The following is a 23,958-nucleotide window of genomic DNA, read 5'->3' on the forward strand; positions in this document are numbered from 1 at the left end:
TTTGAATATGTGTTATGGATTATTGGAATTAAATTTAGAATAAGTGATATGAAAATATGGATTATTGGAATTAAATTTTGAATATGTGTTCTGGATAAATGGAATTAAATGTAGAATATGTGATATGAAATTATGGATTATTGGAATTAAATTTTGAATATGTGTTATGGATTATTGGAATTAAATTTAGAATAAGTGATATGTAAATATGGATTATTGGAATTAAATTTTGAATATGTGTTATGGATTAATGGAATTAAATATTGAATATGTGATATGAAATATATTGATTGTTGAACTTGAAAACTTGAAATTAAATTTTTTATGGATTGAATATTTATGTTTTAGACTTGTTTGTAGAGTAGACTTGAAGAATGGCGCCACCCGACCCAGCAAAGAGGTATTGCACGCCCGTTCCGGGAAAAGCAAGTACGAACACGTGCAACTTTTGCGGTCATGTAATGGGAGGAGGGGGGGATCACGAGAGTAAAAAAATCATCTTGCACATTTGGATTCTCAGAAGAACGTTAAAATGTGCGATAGGTTTCTTCCTGAGGTGATGGAGGAGATGCAAGCTTTAATCCTCGGTAATGTTGAGAAGAAGAAACAGAAACATACATTGGATGAAACCATTCAAAGGACCATCAACAAACCATTTCAAACTGACGCTGATAAAGAGGGTCCTACTCCCGATTACGAAGCAGAACTCCGAGCAGCGATGAAGAGGTCACGTCAGGACGCAGCTCGGTCAGAATGGGAAGCTCGGTTCCAATGGGGTCCCGGGGGGCTCGATTGCAAAATATCCACCCGTTGCTCCGTCGTTATATAAGTCTCCCAGTGCGAGGCAACCTAGAGTGACTGAGATGGTGGACCCAAAGAAGAAGTTGTGGCTCGGAAGAGCTATTACCAAATTCATCGTTCACCAACACGTGCCCGCGAGCAAGGTCAACAGTCATGAATTCAAAAACATGAATGTGACGGCTCAAGATCTCGGTAATTCTCACACTTGTTGTACTTGTATTAAGATATTTATGTTTGGAATTTGATGTTCATGTGTATTGCATGTCTTAAGATTCCTCTGCCATCAGTGTACGAAGTTTACAACAAGTACCTCGAGATGGAGGTCATAGAAGCCGAGAACTTCGTGGAAGAGCAAAAGAAGCGTTGGAAGATGTATGGATGCACGATGCTGGCTGATGGTTGGACATGGCCGACCAAATTGAGTATCATCAACATAATGGTCTATTGCACTGGTGCGGTTGTGTTATTGAAGTCCATAGACGCATCGAAGAATGTCAAGAGTGCAGACTACATCTACTCAATATTGAATGATGTGCTGAAAGAGGACGGGAGACATAATGTCGTCCAAGTAGTCACCGACAATGGCGCCAACTACAAGAGTGCTGGGTAGAAATTGTTTCGGCGTTAGAATGTGTACTGGACACTTTGTGTCGCACATTGCTTGGATCTGATGTTTGAAGACATCGGAAAGAGAGTCTCAGTAAAGGGGACAATCAAAGCTACGAGAGACGCGACAAAGTTTATCTACAACCACGGCGCGGTGTTGTCCAAGCTACGAGAAGTGGCCCCAGGTGAAATCATCCGTCCAGGGGCAGCACGATTTGCTATGAACTACCTCACCCTAAGAAGTCTCCGGGAGAAAAGAGCCGCGTTGAGGTCATTGTTCACTAATCAGTGGTGGGACAACGACAGATTGAGCCCAACGCCTGCCGGAAAATCCATCACCGAGACCGTTTTGAACTCACAGTTTTGGCAATCCCTCGATGAGTTGTATGCAATTTTTGAGCCTATGTACACCACTCTTCGATTGGTTGATACCGAAGTGCATTCGACGATTGGTCTACTGTACTACGTGTTCTACGAGATGAAGAAGAAGTTGTCGGCGCTCAACGGGAAGAAATGGGTTCTCGACATCGTGGAGCGTAGATGGACTAGTCAGATGTGTCATTCATTACATGTTGCAGGTGAACTACATCTCGCAATAATTCATTAACATTTTCCTTTTTGTAACACTTGCTTCTCTTGCAGCTTTCTTTTTCAATCCGAAGTTGCAATATAACTCAGATGTAGTAATGGATAACATGCATATGGCGGCTGTCACGAAGGTGTTTGATAAGCTGCATCCGGAGTTAGATGGTGTTTCACTGGGTAGAGAGGTATAATCTTGAACCTATATTATTCAATGAGTTGTAGAACCTGTACTCACACCGACGTTATCCATTATAGTTGATCGCATTCCGAGAAGCTAGAGGGGACTTTGTTGTCAATGGTGCCCACAAGAAGAGTTGTAGTCTTTATTTTGTACATTTGATGTAATAAAGTCTCATGAAGACTCTTGCTTGTAATTGCTTATTCATTAATAAAAAGTTGAAACGTTCATTCATTCTTCCTTGTATGTTTGAAGCTTTATGATAAAACATTAGTCTTTAGTCCATAAACAAACTAAACAACTTACGAAGAGACAAATGTAGATTTGCATGAACAAACTCTTCGTAGTTTGCTTAAAACGATATATTCACAATCTAAGGGTCAAATGACTATTGACCTCAATACGATTGTTAAGAGAATCTATGATGTCTGGTTATGGGGCATTGAGAGTTGGAGACTCTATGGTTCTTCTAGGTATCTTCCGAAGGTACTGAATTGACCAGTGCACTTCTAGAGACAAGATAAGAACAAACCATTTAACCTCTTATGTTTCGAAGTCACTACCTATGAATTGCATCGTGCTTACCTTAATCCTGAAATGAGACATGCCATTTCACAGCTTACGTATTCTCATTTGAGAAAGTCAGAGTTCGGACTCATTATGTGATTCTGAACAGGGCCTATTGGTGAAGTACTAAGTTGTGAGAATGTCATGAGTAACTTTGTGAAGTTCTCATAGATATGGAATTCATGTACAAGATTGCTGAAATGCAATGTATATCACCTCATATTTTGTTCCTTGGAATGTGAATAAATGAACTGGCCAGTGTCCAAATTGAGTATTGACTCTTTTGGATGAAACAATGTGACTTGTTAGCTCCTCGTCAATACATTGTTTCTAACTTATTCACAAGCAACAAAGGAGTTGAGGAAATAACAGCTAGAAGAGTAAAATGGTAATTTTGTAAACCCCGACTAGCTGATGATATTCATGAAGGGTAAACACTGATAATTTTATGTGGATCCACTCATTACAATTAAGTTAAATTCTTAAGTAGAAAATAAATTCATTTGAACCGAGAGATTTTCAGTGTCAACTCTTTAGTGGAGTCAGTCGACATTAAGCTAAACTTCGAAAAGGTTTGTGAACTTTTGAGTCCAAGTATTTAGCTCAAGCTTTGTTCATTTGGATCCATGAGGTCACTGTCACAAATCACATCGAGTAGGAATAGTTAAACTAGAAGCTAAGTCAAAACAAGAACGAGACAAGTTTTACGAAAATTGTCAAAAGGGTATTTTTGTCTTTTGAGACATAGGATGAAATGAATGTCAATAAATTTTGACATGGTCATTTTATTGGGCCTTGTGGATTAATTTCATTTCATAAGAATTTTATTGAAAATTCTTAATGAGTTTTTCTCATGTTGTCTTGAACAAATGAAGGAGCTTCTAGAAGCCCCTTCTAGAGAGCATATGGCCGCCCAACATAAAGAGAGAAAGGGAGATTATTTTGTGCATAAATGTATTTAGATACTTGCCAAAAGAAAAAGAGGAAACAAATTTCCCCTACATGGAAAGGGGAATTTCGGCCAACCTAGAGAAGGAACAAATTAGGAAACAAATCCAAGGGCTTCTAGAAGCCTTGTTGGCCGTGTGAATCATAGCGGAAATGGGCAATATTTGCTCATGAATATGTGATATTCTATAGAAGAGGAAACTACCTTATTGAAGGTGAGACCTCTCGTATAAATAGGAGCCCCATTCTTCACATTTCATTCATCCAAGTTTTAGAGATTTGAGAGACTCTCTCTCTAGAACATTGGCCGACTCCTCTCTCTCTCTCTCTATTCAATTTCGTTTTTGGTTTTGGCACCTAGGTGCTCATTTGACCTAGTGTTTTAGCTCTTCGACTTTAAGACTTGTTCTTAAGTCGTAGTGTTTAAAAGTGCCCACACACTAATTCATTTTTCTCTCGAGTGATTTAGTGATAGAAACTTTCGTGGTTGCTCGAATTTGCGAGGAAAGAAAGAGAGACGTGCTGTGAGGGAGACGAACGTTGCAACTTTCCAAAAGCTTCTCAACGTTCAAGCTTCAAAGAAGGTTAGTAATCTTTAATGCTCACATTAGTTTTCATTTACATGTGTTTGCTCTTTGTCTAGGTTAGTAAAAACGTTTTACTTATCGAAAGAAAAATTTTAAAATTCCGCCGCTTACCGAAGCGTTAAACTTTTTCTTAAACCCTAGATCAATTCAAACAAATGGTATTAGAGCTATGGTCAAAGATATGCATGTACATGTATTTAAAAATATGAGATTGAAAATCGTTTTCGAAAGTTTACTAATTTTGTGACAACTTAGAATTGTTATCTTAGATTTTTTTTAATTTATTGCTCTTGTCTTTAAATTAAAAATCATATTGATTTTCTATGAGTTTGGGATGATATTAAAACACATTAGAATCAGTTCTAAAAGTTTTTAATTTTTTATATTAAAAAAACGTGTTTTTAAGTTTGAGAAAATTTCGAGTAAATTTTGTGACTAGTTTTCTTGTCTTACTAGTTTCTTTTATTTACTTGAATCGTTTTATGCTTGTTGTTATTTCTTTTATACCATGTTATTAACTTGCTAATAAAACACAAATAAAAGCTTTAACAACTTCTTAAAACGTTCCGTTACACTCGATTCTTTTTCGCACCTAAAAGACCGAACTTTAATTAGAACTTTAAACCCGCAGTAAAAGTGGCATAACTCTCTTCTCAGAAATCTAAATTTAATGATTCTTGAATCAAATTAAAGCTCTATCTGTCCTCTTTCCAATGCCACGGGTTTTAGGTCAAAAGGACATTGGAGCCTCCAGTTATGGAGATTTTACTCCGAGGTGCGCGGCTGTTCCGAAAGTCCAGTTTTTTAGAAATCCGGATTTTCAGCCCCACTACCATGAGTTATAGAACTCTAATGAGAAAATTTTCTTGAGCAAATTTTTTTTTTTAAGATTATAAACATGATGTGAAAGATTAAAATGTTTTGATTTTTGAAAGTTTAATTGAAATTGAATTTTACAAAACTAGTTTGAATCTTGAAAAACCGTTTTCGTTTTCAAACTTGAAAATATTTTGTCATCCAAATCAAATAAGTTTTCAAAATGTTTTCAAAACTAGATCTATATCACATATGTTCAAAATCTATATGCTCTTAAAAATTTGAGTGGGAGGTCTCCTTGTAGACAAGCCGAAAAATAAAAAGATGTGTAATCTCAAACTTTCAAGTGTTCGAGTGAGTTGAAGTTCACACTTTCCTCATGCACTTTCCCGGAATAGAAAATAGGAAAAGATCCGAGTATGTCCCTTGTGCCTTTATGCACTAACACTGCTCTGAACATGAAAATCTAGGATTCTTTTCTAGTTGTCCGCTCTGTCGCTCTCTAACTAGGAAATCCGTTTCCGAACTTATAAGAGTCAATGTACCAACAACAAAAACTAAGTGGGAGGGTTATACTTGTTGTTTGTAACCCACGATCCCCAACACTAATGAAAGAAGCAATTAACGTGGGACTAAGAGCCGCTCTTGTGGCCCTCTCTTAAATGGGAGTACTCTAAGGCGTTTTTGCTTCGATCATTGCTCAATGAGCTACGTCCGAGAGTGAGACGATGAAGGCAAGGCCTCCCCTTGGGGGATTGTTTTTCAAAGTTGACCTTTTGGACTAAGTGGTTGGTTGCACACTTAGGCTCAATCCCTAGTATTCCTCCCTTGAGTCTCTGCGAAAGGATGTGAGTGATCAAACCAATTTAAAAGGTGGCTAGTCAAAATTGGTGTATTGACATCTTGGCTAAGCATTAATGATGTGTCATTTACTTATAAATGGAGATTTTTTGCGGCCTTCTCTTGAGGGAGTAAATTATCGTTTGGTTTATAACACCTTTGGATTTTATCAAATATTTAAAAACTTAAATCCTAAACCAAAGACTAATCATAAACTTGTTTCAACTTATTAGGCAATATGTCTCTCAACCTTCTCTCGATCATCATTTCCTCGAACAAACTCGAAAACAAAAACTACGTAGATTCGAAACGTAACCTCAACAACATCCTTACCGTTAACAAGCACAAATGGGTACTCACCACCCCGTGTCCTCCTCAAACAAATGATGATTCGACTCAAGAGGACAAAGACGCCTTAGCGGCCTGGCTTCGATCCGATGATATTGTGAGGTGCTATATCTTAGCATCTATGAACAATGTGCTGAAACTGCAACATCGTGACATCAAGACTGCCGCTGACATGCTCTACAATCTCCTTGAGATGTTTGGAGGGCAAAGGCGTCAAGCAAGGCAACAAGCAGTCCGACAGTTTATGAACTTTAACATGAAGGCTAGGACTCCTATTGGAGACTTTATGATATTGATCATTAGTTATCTGAATAAAATGGAAATCCCAGGATCTGAGATTGATGGGAAGAATGTCATAGATATGATCTTAGAAACTCTCCCCGCATCTTTTGATACCTCCAAGATGAGCTACTCCATAAACAAGCTAGAGTACATTGTTACCAAGCTTATGAAGGAGGTTCACAATGTTGTAGGTCTCACTAAGAGAAAGAGGAATCAAGGAGAGGCACATGCTACTGAGCAAAAAGCCTCCGCCTCTGGAACTGAGAAGAGACCTCACAAGGCCGATAAAAAGAACTGTACTGTCTATCTCATAGCAAAGGAACATAGTATTGTACTAGTTACTGAAGCATGCTTAGTAGCTGATAGTGTATCAACGTGGATTCTAGACTCCGCTGCTACTAACCATATTTGTTGTTCCTTGACTGGTTTCAAGAAAACCAAAAGCTTAGAGGAAGGCGAGTTCTGTTTCAAATGGGGTGATGAGAGCCTGGTGTCTGCGAAGGCTGTGGGATCCGTGACGCTGTCTTTTGAAGACCGCACTTTAAACTTGAATAATGTTTATTTTGTTCCTACCTTTGGGAAGAACTTAATATTCGTTGCTCGTCTTCTTGAGCAAGATTATTGTTTAAAGTTCATTAAGAATGGAATTCGTATTTCGTTTCCTGATAATTCTTTTGTCACTGATGTGTGTATGAAGAATGCTCTTTTTTACATCTATCCCACTCAACCTTCACTTTTAGATACCGAAATAGATAATGATCTAATTAGGGAGCCAAAGAGGATCAAACTTTCTGAATCCTCCGATCTAACAAAATCAACATACCTATGGCACTTAAGACTTGGTCATATCAATCTAGATAGGATTAAGAGACTTGTGAGGGACGGTCCACTCCAAGTCTCTGCAATAGGTTCACTACCTACTTGTGAATCCTGTATAGAAGGAAAAATGACTAAGCGACCTTTCTCCGATAAGGGTCGAAGAGCCACTGAGTTGCTGGAACTAGTACATTCTGATGTATGTGGTCCGCTCAGCCAACAGGCACGTAGAGGATACGAATACTTCTTTACCTTCACCGATGATTACTCGCGATATGGTTTTGTCTATTTGCTCAAACACAAATCCGAGAACTTTAACGTATTTAAGGTCTTTAGGGCTTTAGTGGAAAAGAAAACTGGCAAAGTGATCAAAATCCTTCGATCTGATCGAGGTGGTGAGTATATGTCTGGAGAGTTCGATGACTTTCTTAAAGAAGAAGGTATCGCTTCTCAGCTTACCGCACCTGGCACACCTCAACAGAACGGAGTGTCAGAGAGAAGAAACCGAACTCTTATAGAGATGGTTAGATCAATGATGAGTTACTCATCACTCCCTCTTTCCTTTTGGGGATATGCCCTCGAAACAGCCGCTTATATTCTGAACCAAGCTCCGTCCAAGACGGTTCCTGGTACTCCTTATGAACGATGGACTGGCCGTAAAGTGAATCTTGGCCGCATCAAAATTTGGGGTTGCCCCGCACACGTGCTAAGGAAAAAGACTAACAAGTTAGCTAGTAGGTCAGAATTGTGTCTGTTCGTTGGATATCCAAAGGAAACCAAAGGTTTTACCTTCTATAGTCCCGAGGACGATAAGACTTTCGTTAGCACGAATGCTCGTTTCCTTGAGGAGGACTTTATGAAGGATGCAAAACCTAGAAGCAAAATTGTGCTTGAAGAAAAGTTGGGTGAGGAAGCTTCTACCTCATCTGTAAGAACTGTTCTTACCCCAACTGAAACACAACCTAACTCTTCAGAATCTTGTCAAGTAGTACTTCGACGTAGAGGGAGGGCTACTCAAAAGCCTGACAGGTACATGTCCTATGGAGACTCTCTCGTAGCCGTCTCTGACATGGATGATCCTGTTTCCTATTGCCAAGCGATGGCTTGTTCTGAATCAAACCTTTGGCTTGACGCCATGAAAGTTGAGATGCACTCGATTTATGTCAACAAAGTCTGGAAACTTGTAGACCTTCCTGAAGGGGTTAAACTCGTAGGGTGTAAGTGGAAATACAAGAAGAAAATGGGTCCGGATGGGAACGTCGAGATGTTCAAAGCACGAATTGTGGCGAATGGTTATACCCAACAAGAAAAGATTGACTATGAAGAAACCTTCTCGCCAATCACGATGCTTAAATCCATCCGCATACTCCTATCCATAGCTGCAGCTCTCGACTATGAGATCTGGCAAATGGATGTCAAGACAGCCTTCCTGAATGGCAATCTTGACGAGCGCATTTACATGGCTCAACCAGACGGTTTCGTGGAAGAAGGTTAAGAGACCAAGGTTTGTGAGTTGCTTAAATCCATTTATGGACTAAAGCAAGCATGTAGGTCATGGAATATTAGATTCGATGAAACTGTGAAGAGCTTTGGCTTTGAACAGTCAATAGATGAGCCATGCGTTTACAAGTTAATGCACGAAGGTAAAGTTGTGTTTATGGTACTATATGTCGATGATATATTACTCATAGGTAATGACGTGAGTAAGTTATCTGAGTTAAGGTCTGGCTAACAAAGCAATTTGATATGAAGGATCTAGAAGAAGCCGCGTACATTCTGGGGATCCAAATCTTTCGAGATAGGAAAAACTGGACTCTGTCGCTCTCTCAAGCATCTTATATTGATAAGGTGATGGATCGCTTCTCGATGCAAGACTCTAAAAAGGGCCAAACACCCTTTAGGCATGGAGTTTCACTCTCTAAGGACCAGTCTCCCAAGACTGCACAAGAGATTGAAGATATGAGGAAAATTCCTTACGCCTCTGCCGTAGGAAGCCTCATGTATGCTATGCTTTGCCCTAGACCTGACATCTGTTTCGCGGTTGACGTAGTTAGCCGTTTCCAATCCAACCCTGGACCCGAGCACTGGATTGCTGGTAATCATGTTCTTAAGTATCTTCGAAGAACTAGGAACTTGATGCTTACATACTCAGGTACTGACCTGACTATGACGGGATATACCGACTCCGATTTTCAAGCGGATAAGGATTCCAGGAAATCCACTTCGGGATCTGTGTTCATCCTTAATGGTGGAGCTGTTGTGTGGAGGAGTATTAAGCAATCTTGCATTGCTTACTCCACAATGGAAGCAGAATATGTGGCTGCTTGTGAAGCACCCAAAGAGGCTGTATGGCTTAGAAAATTCCTTAAGTATTTGGAAGTTGTTCCAAACGTCGACGAGCCCATGACCCTTTATTGTGATAATAGTGGGGCCGTCGCTAACTCAAAGGAACCTCGAGGCCATAAGCGCTCTAAACATATTGAGAGGAAATACCATTTGATTCGAGAGATCGTGCAGCGCGGAGACGTGGAAGTGAAGAAGATCTCAACGGTGGACAACCTAGCAGATCCATTCACCAAGGCCCTAGCGAACAAGGTCTTCGACCACCATCGAGAGGGATTACGCATGAAGGACTACACACATCTTCTTTGAGACAAGTGGGAGTTTGTTGTCAATGGTGCCCACAAGAAGAGTTGTAGTCTTTATTTTGTACATTTGATGTAATAAAGTCTCATGAAGACTCTTGCTTGTAATTGCTTATTCATTAATAAAAAGTTGAAACGTTCATTCATTCTTCCTTGTATGTTTGAAGCTTTATGATAAAACATTAGTCTTTAGTCCATAAGCAAATTAAACAACTTACGAAGAGACAAATGTAGATTTGCATGAACAAACTCTTCGTAGTTTGCTTAAAACGATATATTCACAATCTAAGGGTCAAATGACTATTGACCTCAGTACGATTGTTAAGAGAATCTATGATGTCTGGTTATGGGGCATTGAGAGTTGGAGACTCTATAGTTCTTCTAGGTATCTTCCGAAGGTACTGAATTGACCAGTGCACTTCTAGAGACAAGATAAGAACAAACCATTTAACCTCTTATGTTTCGAAGTCACTACCTATGAATTGCATCGTGCTTACCTTAATCCTGAAATGAGACATGCCATTTCACAGCTTATGTATTCTCATTTGAGAAAGTCAGAGTTCGGACTCACTATATGATTCTGAACAGGGCCTATTGGTGAAGTACTAAGTTGTGAGAATGTCATGAGTAACTTTGTGAAGTTCTCATAGATATGGAATTCTTCTACAAGATTGCTGAAATGCAATGTATATCACCTCATGCTTTGTTCCTTGGGATGTGAATAAATGAACTGGCCAACTCTTTAGTGGAGTCAGTTGACATTAAGCTAAACTTGGAAAAGGTTTGTGAACTTTTGAGTCCAAGTATTTAGCTCAAGCTTTGTTCATTTGGATCCATGAGGTCACTGTCACAAATCACATCGAGTAGGAATAGTTAAACTAGAAGCTAAGTCAAAACAAGAACGAGACAAGTTTTACGAAAATTGTCAAAAGGGTATTTTTGTCTTTTGAGACATAGGATGAAATGAATGTCGATAAATTTTGACATGGTCATTTTATTGGGCCTTGTGAATTAATTTCATTTCATAAGAATTTTATTGAAAATTCTTAATGGGCTTTTCTCATGTTGTCATGAACAAATGAATGAGCTTCTAGAAGCCCATTCTAGAGAGCATATGGCCGCCCAACATAAAGAGAGAAAGGGAGATTATTTTGTGCATGAATGTATTTAGATACTTGCCAAAAGAAAAAGAGGAAACAAATTTCCCCTACATGGAAAGGGGAATTTCGGCCAACCTAGAGAAGGAACAAAATAGGAAACAAATCCAAGGGCTTCTAGAAGTCTTGTTGGCCGTGTGAATCAAAGGGGAAATGGGCAATATTTGCTCATGAATATGTGATATTCTATAGAAGAGGAAACTACCTTATTGAAGGTGAGATCTCTCCTATAAATAAGAGCCCCATTCTTCACATTTCATTCATCCAAGTTTTAGAGATTTGAGAGACTCTCTCTCTAGAACATTGGCCGACTCCTCTCTTTCTCTCTATTCAATTTCGTTTTTGGTTTTGGCACCTAGGTGCTCATTTGACCTAGTGTTTTAGCTCTTCGACTTTAAGACTTGTTCTTAAGTCGTAGTGTTTAAAAGTGCCCACACACTAATTCATTTTTCTCTCGAGTGATTTAGTGATAGAAACTTTCGTGGTTGCTCGAATTGGCGAGGAAAGAAAGAGAGACGTGCTGTGAGGGAGACGAACGTTGCAACTTTCCAAAAGCTTCTCAACGTTCAAGCTTCAAAGGAGGTTAGTAATCTTTAATGCTCATATTAGTTTTCATTTACATGTGCTTGCTCTTTGTCTAGGTTAGTAAAAACGTTTTACTTATCGAAAGAAAAATTTTAAAATTCCGCCGCTTACCGAAGCGTTAAACTTTTTCTTAAACCCTAGATCAATTCCAACAGACTTCGCATAAAGAAGTGCTATCTCGGCATGAGGGACGTTGTGTGCAAGTAAGTGTTACGTATACTGTTATATGAAGATTATGCCATGGATTCTAATGAGATGAAATTATATGAATTATTTTGACATGATTACAGCTAAATGGTGGGAATGTTATGGGAATTGGACGTCGACGTTGCAAGCGTTGGCCATTCGAATTTTGTCTCAGACGGCATCATTATCTGCTTGCGAGAGAAATTGGAGCACTTTCGCCTTGATCCACACCAAACAAAGGAACCGCCTAGCATATAAGAGGCTAGAGAAGCTTGTCTTCTTATCGTACAACATGAAGCTGTAGATCAGAGAACTGACCCGGATCCACGACAACTCGACAACCCTGATGGATCTTTTGGATATCATTGAAAGAGCTTTTGAGCATTCGGGCCATGATAATGCTTTGGTGGATTGACTCGGTTTCACTGGATGACGTCAACCACATGGCGGATCCGACGGTAGCTTAGACGGCCTGAGAACTTGGACTTGATCCGGAGCGCGTGTTAGAGGAAGAAGTTCTTCCTCAACGCGAATCTAGCCACAGTTCTGAATCCAATGACGGTGAGGGCGGTGATGGTGGAAGGGGTGATGGAGGTGGATGGGGTGGTGATGATCGAGGTACCTACGGTGGTGGTGATGACTATGGCTCTAGTGGTGCTGGTGGTAGTATAGAACGGACGTGGAGGCTCCTACAGTGTCGGTCGTGGTGGCAACTAATACGTACCAAGTGAGGAAGACTATAACCGTTTCTACCCAACTTTTTTTGACACAGGTTATGGGGGCGGCCACGGTAAGGAATGAATGATGCATGTCATTTACGTCTAGCAATGACGTTGATGATTTATCGACCAACTTCGGATCGGTGACAATTACTCCTCAAAACACGGGGTACCAATATTATGAAGGGTCTTCCTCTTACCGCAACAACGACTATTGTCCACCACCACGAATCATCATGACCCCAGTCTAACCGCAACAAGGTTATCTCGCATACTCTTTCTCTACATGTATGACGCAATGGGAATACGACTACCATTTGGACATGTACCAAACTGCATACGCTCATTTTTTGAGTTGGTACGATTATTGTATGACCGTAGTTAATGGATATTACCGGAGTAGTCATTTTTTAGCCTATGGTATGTAATAAAGATATTGTAAACTATTTTCTTTTTTAGCATATGGTATGTAATAACAATATTGTAAACTATTTTCTTTTTTAGCCTATGGTATGTAATATGTATGACATTATATAAATTTGTTGTTCACTGCATACTTCCTCGGTAAGTCCGGTATTGTATGGTAAATCACATCGATAACGATAAGTTCACCGGCACGGTTTACCATCGGTTTCACTGGATACCCTGGTAAGTCAAGGGCTTCTCGCGGGAACCCATCAAAATCTGAGTCCTGGAACGACATCGATAACGGTATTCGATTCCTTGGTTAGTACTATATAGTAGAAGTATTATTAGTACTCTTATATTAATAGTATTATATTATATTCATGGCCTTGAGGATTTTAGTTTATAGTATTATAGCAATAGTACTATATGATATTGTTTATAATTTATGTTTTTGTACTTGGTCTCATGATATAATATATATATATATATATATATATATATATATATATATATATATATTATATCATGAGACCAAGTACAAAAACATATTATATTGGCGTATTTTGGTCATGTATTTAATCGAAAAAAAAAAAATTGGTATTCCTAGCGGTGTGATCTAAAAAGTAATGATTTTCTTGTTGCTCTTAAATTGCATTGCGTTTCAAAAGATGAACTTCTCCTCTGTATCTGCCAAAGTACTCTAAAATCTTACCAACTGGTGTGACTATGATAGCCATCTGAGCATTTTTAAGAGTTCACTCTAACGACTTGCTAGCACTTTGGACAAAGTTGAAGAATCCTGCTTCACTCTTTTGCTACTTGTTCCATGGAACAAATTAGCTCTGGCAAAATTAATGGCCCACTCTTTTTTCAACAAATGAAAATTGAATAAAAAGTCAAAAAAAAAAAAAAAAAAAAAAAGAAGAAAAGAATATGATTGTCATGCGTAATAAACTCCTGCTAAAATCGAAAGTTAGCTGTATCAAAAAAAAAAAAAAAAAAAAAGTTAGCTTAACATTGAAAATGGTTGTTGCCTAAATGAGTTGTTCAAGCTTACGTGGCAAATAAAGTTAACGTGGTATTTGGCTTAAAAAACAACAGTTATATCTGCTTCTTATTCCACAACTTATGGGCTTGGAGAGCCGCTAATAAAAACAATATGTAATGGAATGACACAAACTCCACAGTATCACTTTACTCTAAAAATAGAATGTAAAATCCTAATAATTATTCACAATTGAAAACAAAATCAAGGTTTACAATGCAAGAAAACTGTCTACATAAGGAATAAGGTGAGCTTCGTCTATTCTTCTGCCTTCGCAGATACGCCGACGCTTGTTCTGAACAACATTGTAGGCGATTAAGCCGCAATCTGTTCGAGGCCGACCAAGCATAAGTATCTCATGCCCGCTCTTCGAAAACCCTCTCACCTTCCCAATCCGATTGAGCTTGGCCGACTTATATAATTCTGTCCAACGCTTGTCCTTGTGCGACATCACCCAAACACACACCCTGCGCGAGATTTCACCGTACAGCGCTATCGAGTCCCCAAGTCGAAAGAGCTTTGGTGGCCCCCATTCCTCTTGAAAGACTCGCGGCAGCGACACCGCGTCAAATTTCTCGCTGTGCATGTTAAAGCACAGAACATCCATTGAAGATATCCAATAACAGACCCCTCTGCAGCACAGAGCAGACCCCGTGAAGTGAAGATCGGGCTTGCTGATTTTCATAGATATCTCCACTTCTCTCCATGTGTCTTCTCCGAGAGTACACACTTTTGCTACGTACTCAGTAGTATGCCCCCACTGTTCGTACCCCACGATGAGTTTGTAAGTGCAAGAAACCGCGTCATAGCCAAATCCAGCAAAGAGATTGCTTATCCACGCCGGTGGTTTGTTGCTGAACCCTGGGCTCGGGAGTAGCTTGAGGTCTCCGGTTGCTGGGTTCCGGAGCTCGATAGCCGTGGCGTACGGGTCGACCAAGCAGACCATGCCATCGCAGTGGGTGAAGATCACAACTTTTCGCTCTACAAGTGCGTTGACTTGGTTGGGGATTTCGCTGAGTTCTACTTCCATGTCGTCACCACCGTTGTTGTGGTGGAGGGTGAGCAAAGTCAGCTTCTTGTCGCTGTTATCGGAGCCCGACTTGCGATAGGACGAGTTGAAGATGAAGGACGATGAGGTGGGCCTGTTGTTGGTGCTGTTGTACAGATGATCCGCCACAAAACTCGGAGTCTTCACAAGAGCCTTGATCAGAATATTCCATGATTTTTGGACGCTCTTTAGCCTTAGCACTGACTTTGCTGGTAATAACGAAAAGATTTTCGCTACCACGTCGTCAGGCAAGTCGGAAAGCTTTGCCATGCCGTGATATTACCTCTAGTAAATAACTATCACAAGATAACAAACCAGCCTTTCGTAAATCAAACAGGGGAAAAAAAATAGGTTACAAACAACCAGAGATAAATAAAACATCAAACACTATGAAGACAAGGTTAAAAACTAAAAACGTAAATCAAACAAAAACGCAGCAACAGTAGGTAAACAAAACAACACAACAATTATACAATGATCGACTCAGAAGTCAGAGTTCAAAACCCAAAAACGCAAACCTGGATTTCGAGAGTACGATTAAATAGAAGAACTCAAAATTACTCGACTTTCGTCTTCCGTGCGATCGATCACAATTATTATAATGAATGAGGGAAAATAAAATCTTAGGGGTTTTTATTCTGGTTCGGATCTGACTGGTTGGATTAGTCGGACTTGTTACCCTTTGTTAACTTTTGTTAACTTTAAGGAGGTGCGTCTTGCGTTGCTTATTTTTAGGTGTTTTTGCTTTTTTTTTTAGAATTTTAAGTCAATTTTTATATTTGGTAAATTAAAATAAAAACACTTTAATAAAAAGTTCTGGTTTTTTTAGGGCGGCGCAAAAAAACCGTAAAAAGTGTAAACCGGACCGGACCGGTGATTTTTAGACCGCTGATCCGGTTTAAAACGGTTTTTTTTCCCTGGTCCGGTCTCTTCAAACGGTCCGGTCCGGTTTTTTTTTTTAAAATCGTTAAACCGGACCGGACCGGTTTATTTAAAAAATTAAAAAATAAAAATAAAAATAAATAAATTAATGTCTAATTAGCCAAATTAGGCATTTGTGCATGTATTTCCCTCACATACATGACTATATGTTTTTGTTTTGGTGGAAAATTAATGGTTTTTTTTAATTTTAATTATGTAAAACGGTTCAAAACGGTCCAAACGGTCTAAAACTGTCCCGTCCGGTCCGGTCTAAACGGTTCAAAACGGTCCAAACGGTTCAAAACAGTCCGGTTCAGTCTACACAATTCAAAACGGTCCGCTCCGGTCCGGTTTTTTCAGTTTTTTGGTCCGGTCCGATTCGGGTTTTTTTGAACGGTCCGGTCCGATTTTTTGGCCGGTTTTGGACCGGACCGGACCGTGCACAAGCCTAGTTTTTTTATAGGCAAATTTTAAAAGCAGATATTTGATACTTTTTCTAAAAGCCACTTTTGTAGATATTAGTTTCTCTCTCCACCTACTATTTATTTTTCTTTCCGTAACTTTTATTTTTGGGGTTTTTTTCCGTAACTTGGTTTCTTTCTGCAACTCTTCTCACAATTCTCTACAACAACAAAAAAAAATCAAAAGGTATGTGATTTTTATATTATTTATCTGTGGTTACGTCCATGTTTACAGTTCTCTGCTAGTTTTCACGTTTTTTTTCTTTGCTTTTAATTGTTTTCAATCAGTCACATGTTTTGCTTTCAATTGCTTTCAGACGTAGACAATACAAAACACATATTTTATTATACAAGCCTGATATTATAACACATAGTTTTAGATAGGCTCATAAATGACATATTTTAATATATTATTTTATTGTACGTAGTCAATAGGATTCTAAGGGTTAGTCGTACATTGCTGCGCTTGTACTGTTTGAAATTACTTAGGTTGCTATTGATAACTGTTCCATTAAAAGCTCGCGGTTGGGTTACGTTTTGCTGCTTCCTCACAACTTATAATAACAAAATATACTACCGATGAAAGTCAAGTTAGCTTTCAAAGCCCATATAAATTTAGGATGAAATTCTGTATATAGCTATATTGATAACAATAAGATATTTTAAAATAATAATCTACTAATAATATAATATGAGGAATCGTTATTTAAAGAGAATTATCATATAAACAACCATGTATATAACAAAATATGGCGACTATCTTCATGGTTTTTACACTACTATAAACAGTATAAACATATTTTAAAAAATTTACTCATATTCTACACATTAAACAGTACATGTATTAAAATTGATACAAACCTAAGTAGTCATATATTATTTCAAACAATACATGTCATTTATATTATTTTAATATATTATTTTATGTGATAACGTATGGATGTGTTTATGGAGGGGTTTTTTTTGCTGTGGTAACATTACTATGTATTATTATTTTAATATGTATATAAGATGTGTACGTTTTAGTTGCTGAAACTTGAATTGATTTGATAAAATATTATAATTAAAATTTACATGTATTATTTTGGCTTTAGATGGATAGCCAAAACAACCACAACCAAGTAGAAAATAAGAATATTAAATCAAGAGTGAAAGCGGTTTGGGACGCGCAGACTCTCAATTTATTTTGTGAGTTGTGCGTTAAAGAAGTTGAAGGTGGACGGTAATTTTTATTCGTTTAATGATATTTTTTTCTAGACAGATGAGATTTTAGTTTATATTATTTAAAAATTATTAAATTATTTAAATTATTTATTTTTTCTATTTATATTAATATTGAGATTTACCTAATATTATTTAGATTTACTTTAGTCTTTTTTGACATTAGAAGCTAATTAAATAAAACTGTTTACCAAACACTAAACAGTAACTTTTTAGAAAATCAACTGCTTTGGATTTTGATTAACCAAATTGTACATTACTTTATCTGACAGCACTTTTTCTGACAGTACTTTTTAAAAGCAATTCTGAAAGCAGCACAATAATGCCAAAATAGTTAAGACAATTATAGCTTTTTTTTATAAGCCGTATACCATTAAATTGTACAAAATAATCATTTGAAACTTATTTATTAGAAAAATAGTCAAAATTTCAACTTTTCAGCAAAATAATTAAATTTACGTTTTCAAAATTTTTTTGACAGCTAATATTAAATTTTTTAACGATTATTATAAACAATTTATCACTTTCAAAAAAATTACTCTTAAAGAAAATAAAAAAAATTTGAAACCAGATTACTGCACATTTTTACTATTTCACTAAATTAAGACAAACTTTGGCTATTTTACAAATTCATAACTTTAAATTGACTATTTAGCTACATCACACCGTTTTTTTTATTAAACAGTCGGAAAACAAAATTACAAACTCTGCCATGACTAAATATTAATTAGTCTTCGAGAAAGACTCTTATTTTATTAACGAGTTTATATCTATCTTGTATCATGTATTTAGTTTATTGTTTATTTTTTTAGAAGATTGTGTTATTGCTCTTTTTTTTTATCAACATTAGTGAGCGTCAGCGGTTAGACCAAGGATCGGATCTTGTGGTTGCACGTAGCCAAATGATAGATACACACCAAAATTGTCAATTAGTTGTGACAATAATTAATATATTTTTATCTATTTTGATGCATGATTATTATATCAAATGTAAATGTAATATAGTTTAGCATCAAATGTTATATAAATTTAAAAATTTATTATAAATTTTATTCAATTTTATTTAATTTAAAGAGTCATAATCAATTGACTTCAAAAACCATAGCATTTGAATCATGTAGCCTCATTGTCATCAAATGAAAATTTGGTCTAAACTCTAAACAAGAAATATGAAACGGTATTTTCAATTTATTTTCGATTACTAAATCAATTTGTATATCTAGTTTTTTCCACTAACTAAGCGAATTAATATGTAGCCTCTTTTTATATAACAACGAACATAACTTTTGAATTCATATTTACAAAAAAAAAAATGGCGGGAATTTTGAATTATTTTGGAGGAAAATTTTGACTCAAAGGAAAACATGGATTAAGTTCACAAATTTTAAACCCTATTATTAACTCCATCCATTTCACTCCCAAATAAATAGTGGAAATGAAAGACAAAGGAAGAGAAAGTCACACCCAAATAAGTGGAACCGATTGAGAAGAAAAAATAATGAGGCGAAATTAGGAGTAAGCATCACCATTGTCTTCTTGTGCTCCATCTATCTAAGTCCTTCGGTACAGTACCTAGCTCTTTTTCGTTTTCAAACCTCTCATTCATCTGATGATTTATGTTAGAGAAAACCAGCGAATAAACCAACGAACTTAACGATTATTCAAAAACTCAGTCTCGCACACGAAACTTCTTGCGCAAGTAATCAAGGAAATTATCGAGGAAAAACCAGAAGAACAAACAGAACGCAAACAATAATAGGACTCAAGCCATTATCCTGGTTCGGATCAATGTGATCCTACTCCAGCTCCGGCGTGAGAGGCCCTAAACGATCCACTATGAGAAACCACCAAAATCCGGTTACAATACCAAGCTTACAAACAATCTCCGAGCAACTTTCTCTCTCTATCACTCAGTGTTCTCTCAAGCTCTCTTGTTTTCTCTCTCAGATCACGGATTTTCTCTCGTCAAGCGAATGTAACAGTTACAATGACTCAAAGGTCCTTAAATACACAACTAACCGACTCTCACTTGATCTATCGCTTCACTGCTACGCAATCCACCGTGTAGCCTCTTGTAAAGTTGATGTGGACCAATGAGAAGACATACTTAGTTCACAAATCTCCACCTTGTCTTGTCATACTGATCAGCTTGGAATCTTCCTCTCTCACGCCCTTCCTTCGAGTCTTCAGGCCTTGACCAGTCTCAGCAAGTCCAATGCGGATTTGAACTTGCTGACTGGTACCGGTTTTGTGAAGATATCTGCAGGATTCACCTTAGTTCCTATCTTCTTGACTCTGACTTGCTCGCTGTTGATGATCTCCTTGATGAAATGTAGCCGCACATCAATGTGTTTGGTCCTCTCGTGGTGCACACTGTTTTTAGACAGATGGATAGCACTTTGAGAGTCACAATACACTGAGGTCTCTTCATTCACCCAGCCAAGCTCTTTTACAAAACCTTTCAGCCACATTGCTTCCTTAATAGCCTCAGTAAGAGCTATGTATTAAGCTTCTGTGGTTGAGAGAGCAACCACATGTTGCAAGGAAGCTTTCCAACTTACAGTGTCCCCCCCTCCCCACTGTAAAAACATAGCCAGATAGTGACCTTCTCTTGTCAAGATCACTGGCAATGTCCGAGTCACAGTATCCAGTGACAGTGAAGCTTTGATTCTCTGAGCCCTTGAAGACCATTTTCAAATCCAACTTCCCTTGATGTACCTGACAAGCCATTTAGATGCATCCTAGTGTTGCTTTCCAAGTTTACTCATAAATCTACTGATTAGACTCACTCCTTGAGCAATGTATGGCCGAGTGCTGATCATATCATACATGCAGCTTCCAACACAGCTTGAATAAGGGACATTCTTCATGTACCTTGCTTCTGAAGCTTCTTCTTCATCTGTAACTGATCTGAGCTTGAAATGTGCTCCAATAGGTGAGTGACCATCTCCTAAAAGCTTCACGAGGATTCGATTTGAGTGACCATCAGAAGAAAACACACAGAGGTCAAACAGTTCCAGAGCTCATTCTGATGTATAAGAAAGACGAGAAAAGAAACATATTTGCACTTTACACAGTCCAATCCTCAATGATCCGATCAATCAGCAACAACACGTTCTTCGCATCATTACCCTCCAAAGCTTCTCTCAAATCCTCTGCCTCTCGAACCCTCGCTTCCCTCAACAAAGCTCTATAGACCAACTTCCCAGTATCGCTGCATCGAAAGTCCTCATAGGAGCCAGCCATCATCACCGCCCTCAACACCTTCAAACTCTCAAACACCATCTCATTTCTGCCACACACACACACACACACGCACGCACGCAAATGACTAAAGCCACCATTGAGCAGAATTGAGTACTCAACATCTTTACTGTTCCAAAAAAAAAAAAAAAAAAAATCTAGCATTGACGAACCTGGAAAACCCGGTAATGAAAACCCCGGCGAGTTTAGCGTCAAGGGAGAAGGGCGATTTAGGCGTGGCGAGCCAGTTGAAAAGTGTGAGGGCGTCGGTGGGGCGGGATTTGTTGAAGTAGGAGGCGGCGAGGACGGCGGCGATGGGGGTGACGTGGCGGCGGCGGAGGCGGGCGAGGAAGGAGAGGGAGCGCTCAGTGCCGGGCTTGGAGGCGAGGCGGTCGAGGAGAGGCGACAGGGACACTGAGCCCGGCGGCGGGTTGGTGAGGAGCGCCGTGATGGCCAGCTTGGCGGCGACTTTCACGCGGTCGGCGAGGCACAGCCGCGGGATCAGGAAATTCGTTCGGGCCAACTGGTTTTTCGTTAATGGTCGGTGAGGAGACGAAGAAGAGTACCGGGAAGTGGAACGGAGGAGTTCGAGCTGTCGTTTAACAGATTTCATTGTCGTCTCTGCAATCTCGGGACTTTAGGAGAAGGGGTTTCACAGGCTTTTTTTTCTGTTATCTGTCACGGCATTTTAACTTTTAAGCCCTCCTATTTATTAAACTTTTTTTTTTTTTTTTTAATTTTTATGGGAGACCTTTTAAGGCTTTGATTGGTAGTAGTCAAAAATGGATGAATGGATTAAGTAGTAGACAAAAGAAACAAAAATTTATAATTGTTTGCGTTTTAGCCAACGTTTTGTAAATTTTTCGTAAATAGTCAAAAACTGTTGTAAATATTTCGTAAATAATCATATTTATTATAAATTTACTCTACATTTTTTGTTATTTTTATAGCGTAAATAGATTTACGTGGCTATTTACAAAAATTTAACGAAACGTTGGTTATTTCAAAATTTCTAACGTTCCATATGGCCAGATAGCCACTGGACCTTTTATTATATTATATTATGTTCGTAATGTGTAGATTGGACCATTAATTAGCTTAATGACTGTGTGCCTATTGTTTTTAATAATATTTTATTATATTATATATGTATGTTACAGATTTAGACGAGTGTTTTGTGTAGTCTAATTGTTGAATGTTAATTAAATACTTGAACAAAATGAGAACTGTACGAAAGTCCCACATGATTTGTATAGTTGAGTTATATCAACTCTCATGTATTATAAATAGAGAAGTAAATTGCAAACCAATTGAAGACAAAGCAATCCCAATAAAGTTTAAACATTGTTTTTGATAAAAATAAAAAATAAAAAATTATGAAATCTGACTTAATATCAGCCCAAAAATAAGGTTTGTAACTCGCTACCGCGATTGTGCAGATTACGAGATTTTAATTGTAGGAAATAAAACTGTGGGTCCCACCAGAGATCAAGGACCGACGAACGAGGAGAGTATTTAGCTGGGCTTGGCAAGTTAAAAAGGAAGTACCATCAAGAGTATTACATGTTCGACACTTTGATACCAAGGCATGTAGTTCTGTTATCTTTCTTTCCAATTTTATAAGTTCACATTCTAAATTGGGGTTACCAAGATATTTGAACAAAAGACTATTTAAATTTACCGCTCAATGCTATTTTTCTCTTACTAGTTTGCCTTATGTCTTGTATAAGTCTAATGCCATGTATTTGAAGAATGAAGTAAGAACTTCTGCAATTAAATATGCATTTTTATTGACATTAATGTCAATAAATCTTCAATGTTTCTGGGTTTTCATTGAAGATTTATTGACATTGATGTCAATACATATACATTTTTATTGACATTAATGTCAATAAATCTTCAACGCTTCTGGGAAATTCCTTTGAAGATTTATTGACATTGATGTCAATAAATATGCATTTTTATTGACATAAATGTAAATCTTCAACGATTCTGGGAAATTCTTTTGAAGATTTATTGACATTAATGTCAATAAATATGTATTTTATTAATATTAAAGGAGACCGAGGTTTTTCAAATCAGGAGGTATGTGTTTCTCCCAACCTAAAATTTTAGTTATATTCAAGTACCTAAAATCAGAGTATTTGTTGACTTTAATGTCAATAAACACTGTGATTCATTGACTTTAATGTCAATAAACCCTGGGTTTTATTGACTATGATGTCAATAAATACTTTGATTTATTGAATTTAAAGTCAATAAATAATGTGATTTATTGACTTTGATGTCAATAAAATACTGTGATTTATTGACTTTAATGTCAATAAATACTTTGATTTATTGACATCAGTGTCAATAAATACTTTAAACATTGTGATCCATTAACAAATCTTATTGTATGACATTCATTTCTTCTTAATATTGGTTTGATTCTGAGCATACATGTTATGTGGAGTCTAGAAAGAATCCAAAAGCCACGGTGCTATTGACAATAGAAGTTGTGAAACACAAGTTTGTGGATCCTCGGCAAATGAATTGTAAGCCGAAAGAGATCCTCAATAAAAACTAAACATCTCATAGAACCACATAATGTCAATAAAAACTAAACATCTCATAATGTCAATAAAAACTAGTTCCACATAATGTCAATAAAAAACTAAACATCTCATAATGTCAATAAAAACTAAACATCTCATAACGTCAGTCATCAATGTCGGACGTGCATCTATGCTCTTGCTTCAAACTGCCGTGCCTGAAAAGGTCGATGACTAGCTTCTGGCGGTACATGGCCATGTTCTCTTGCTTCAAATCCGTCAACGGAAGCCCGTGCATCAAGACCTCTGCGGTCTTAATGACAAACATCCCAGTCTCCGTTGTTAACATAATACACAATATTATATTTCAATAGACTAATATAATAACTATTAAAAAGTACACATTTATTA

The 23,958-nt window shown here is 37.7% G+C and overlaps 3 protein-coding genes across 3 annotated transcripts; 1 reads left to right on the plus strand and 2 right to left on the minus strand.

Annotated features, from left to right (window-relative positions):
* The first annotated feature begins 1,471 nt into the window (after window positions 1-1,471).
* Window positions 1,472-12,251, plus strand: LOC149385126 (uncharacterized). Its single transcript, XM_089626252.1, has 3 exons — window positions 1,472-1,985; window positions 2,050-2,169; window positions 12,052-12,251. The coding sequence occupies exons 1-3, from the start codon at window positions 1,472-1,474 to the stop codon at window positions 12,249-12,251; spliced, it is 834 nt and encodes a 277-aa protein (XP_089482378.1).
* Window positions 12,252-14,154: 1,903 nt separating this feature from the next.
* LOC149385127 (putative F-box protein At1g32420) lies at window positions 14,155-15,758 on the minus strand. The gene is made up of 2 exons (XM_089626700.1): window positions 15,686-15,758; window positions 14,155-15,463 (listed from the first exon to the last, which is right to left on the minus strand). Exon 2 carries the CDS (start codon window positions 15,435-15,437, stop codon window positions 14,331-14,333), a length of 1,107 nt encoding a protein of 368 aa, XP_089482826.1. The 5' UTR covers window positions 15,438-15,463; window positions 15,686-15,758; the 3' UTR covers window positions 14,155-14,330.
* Window positions 15,759-20,721: 4,963 nt separating this feature from the next.
* Window positions 20,722-21,758, minus strand: LOC149385128 (uncharacterized). Its single transcript, XM_089627109.1, has 2 exons — window positions 21,187-21,758; window positions 20,722-21,062 (listed from the first exon to the last, which is right to left on the minus strand). Exons 1-2 carry the CDS (start codon window positions 21,624-21,626, stop codon window positions 20,840-20,842), a joined length of 663 nt encoding a protein of 220 aa, XP_089483235.1. The 5' UTR covers window positions 21,627-21,758; the 3' UTR covers window positions 20,722-20,839.
* Window positions 21,759-23,958: the final 2,200 nt, after the last annotated feature.

The sequence above is a fragment of the Urtica dioica genome, chromosome 9, assembly GCF_054948205.1.
Source record: "Urtica dioica subsp. dioica isolate 48M chromosome 9, U.dioica_male_clone48M_v1_H2, whole genome shotgun sequence".
Lineage (NCBI taxonomy): Eukaryota > Viridiplantae > Streptophyta > Magnoliopsida > Rosales > Urticaceae > Urtica > Urtica dioica.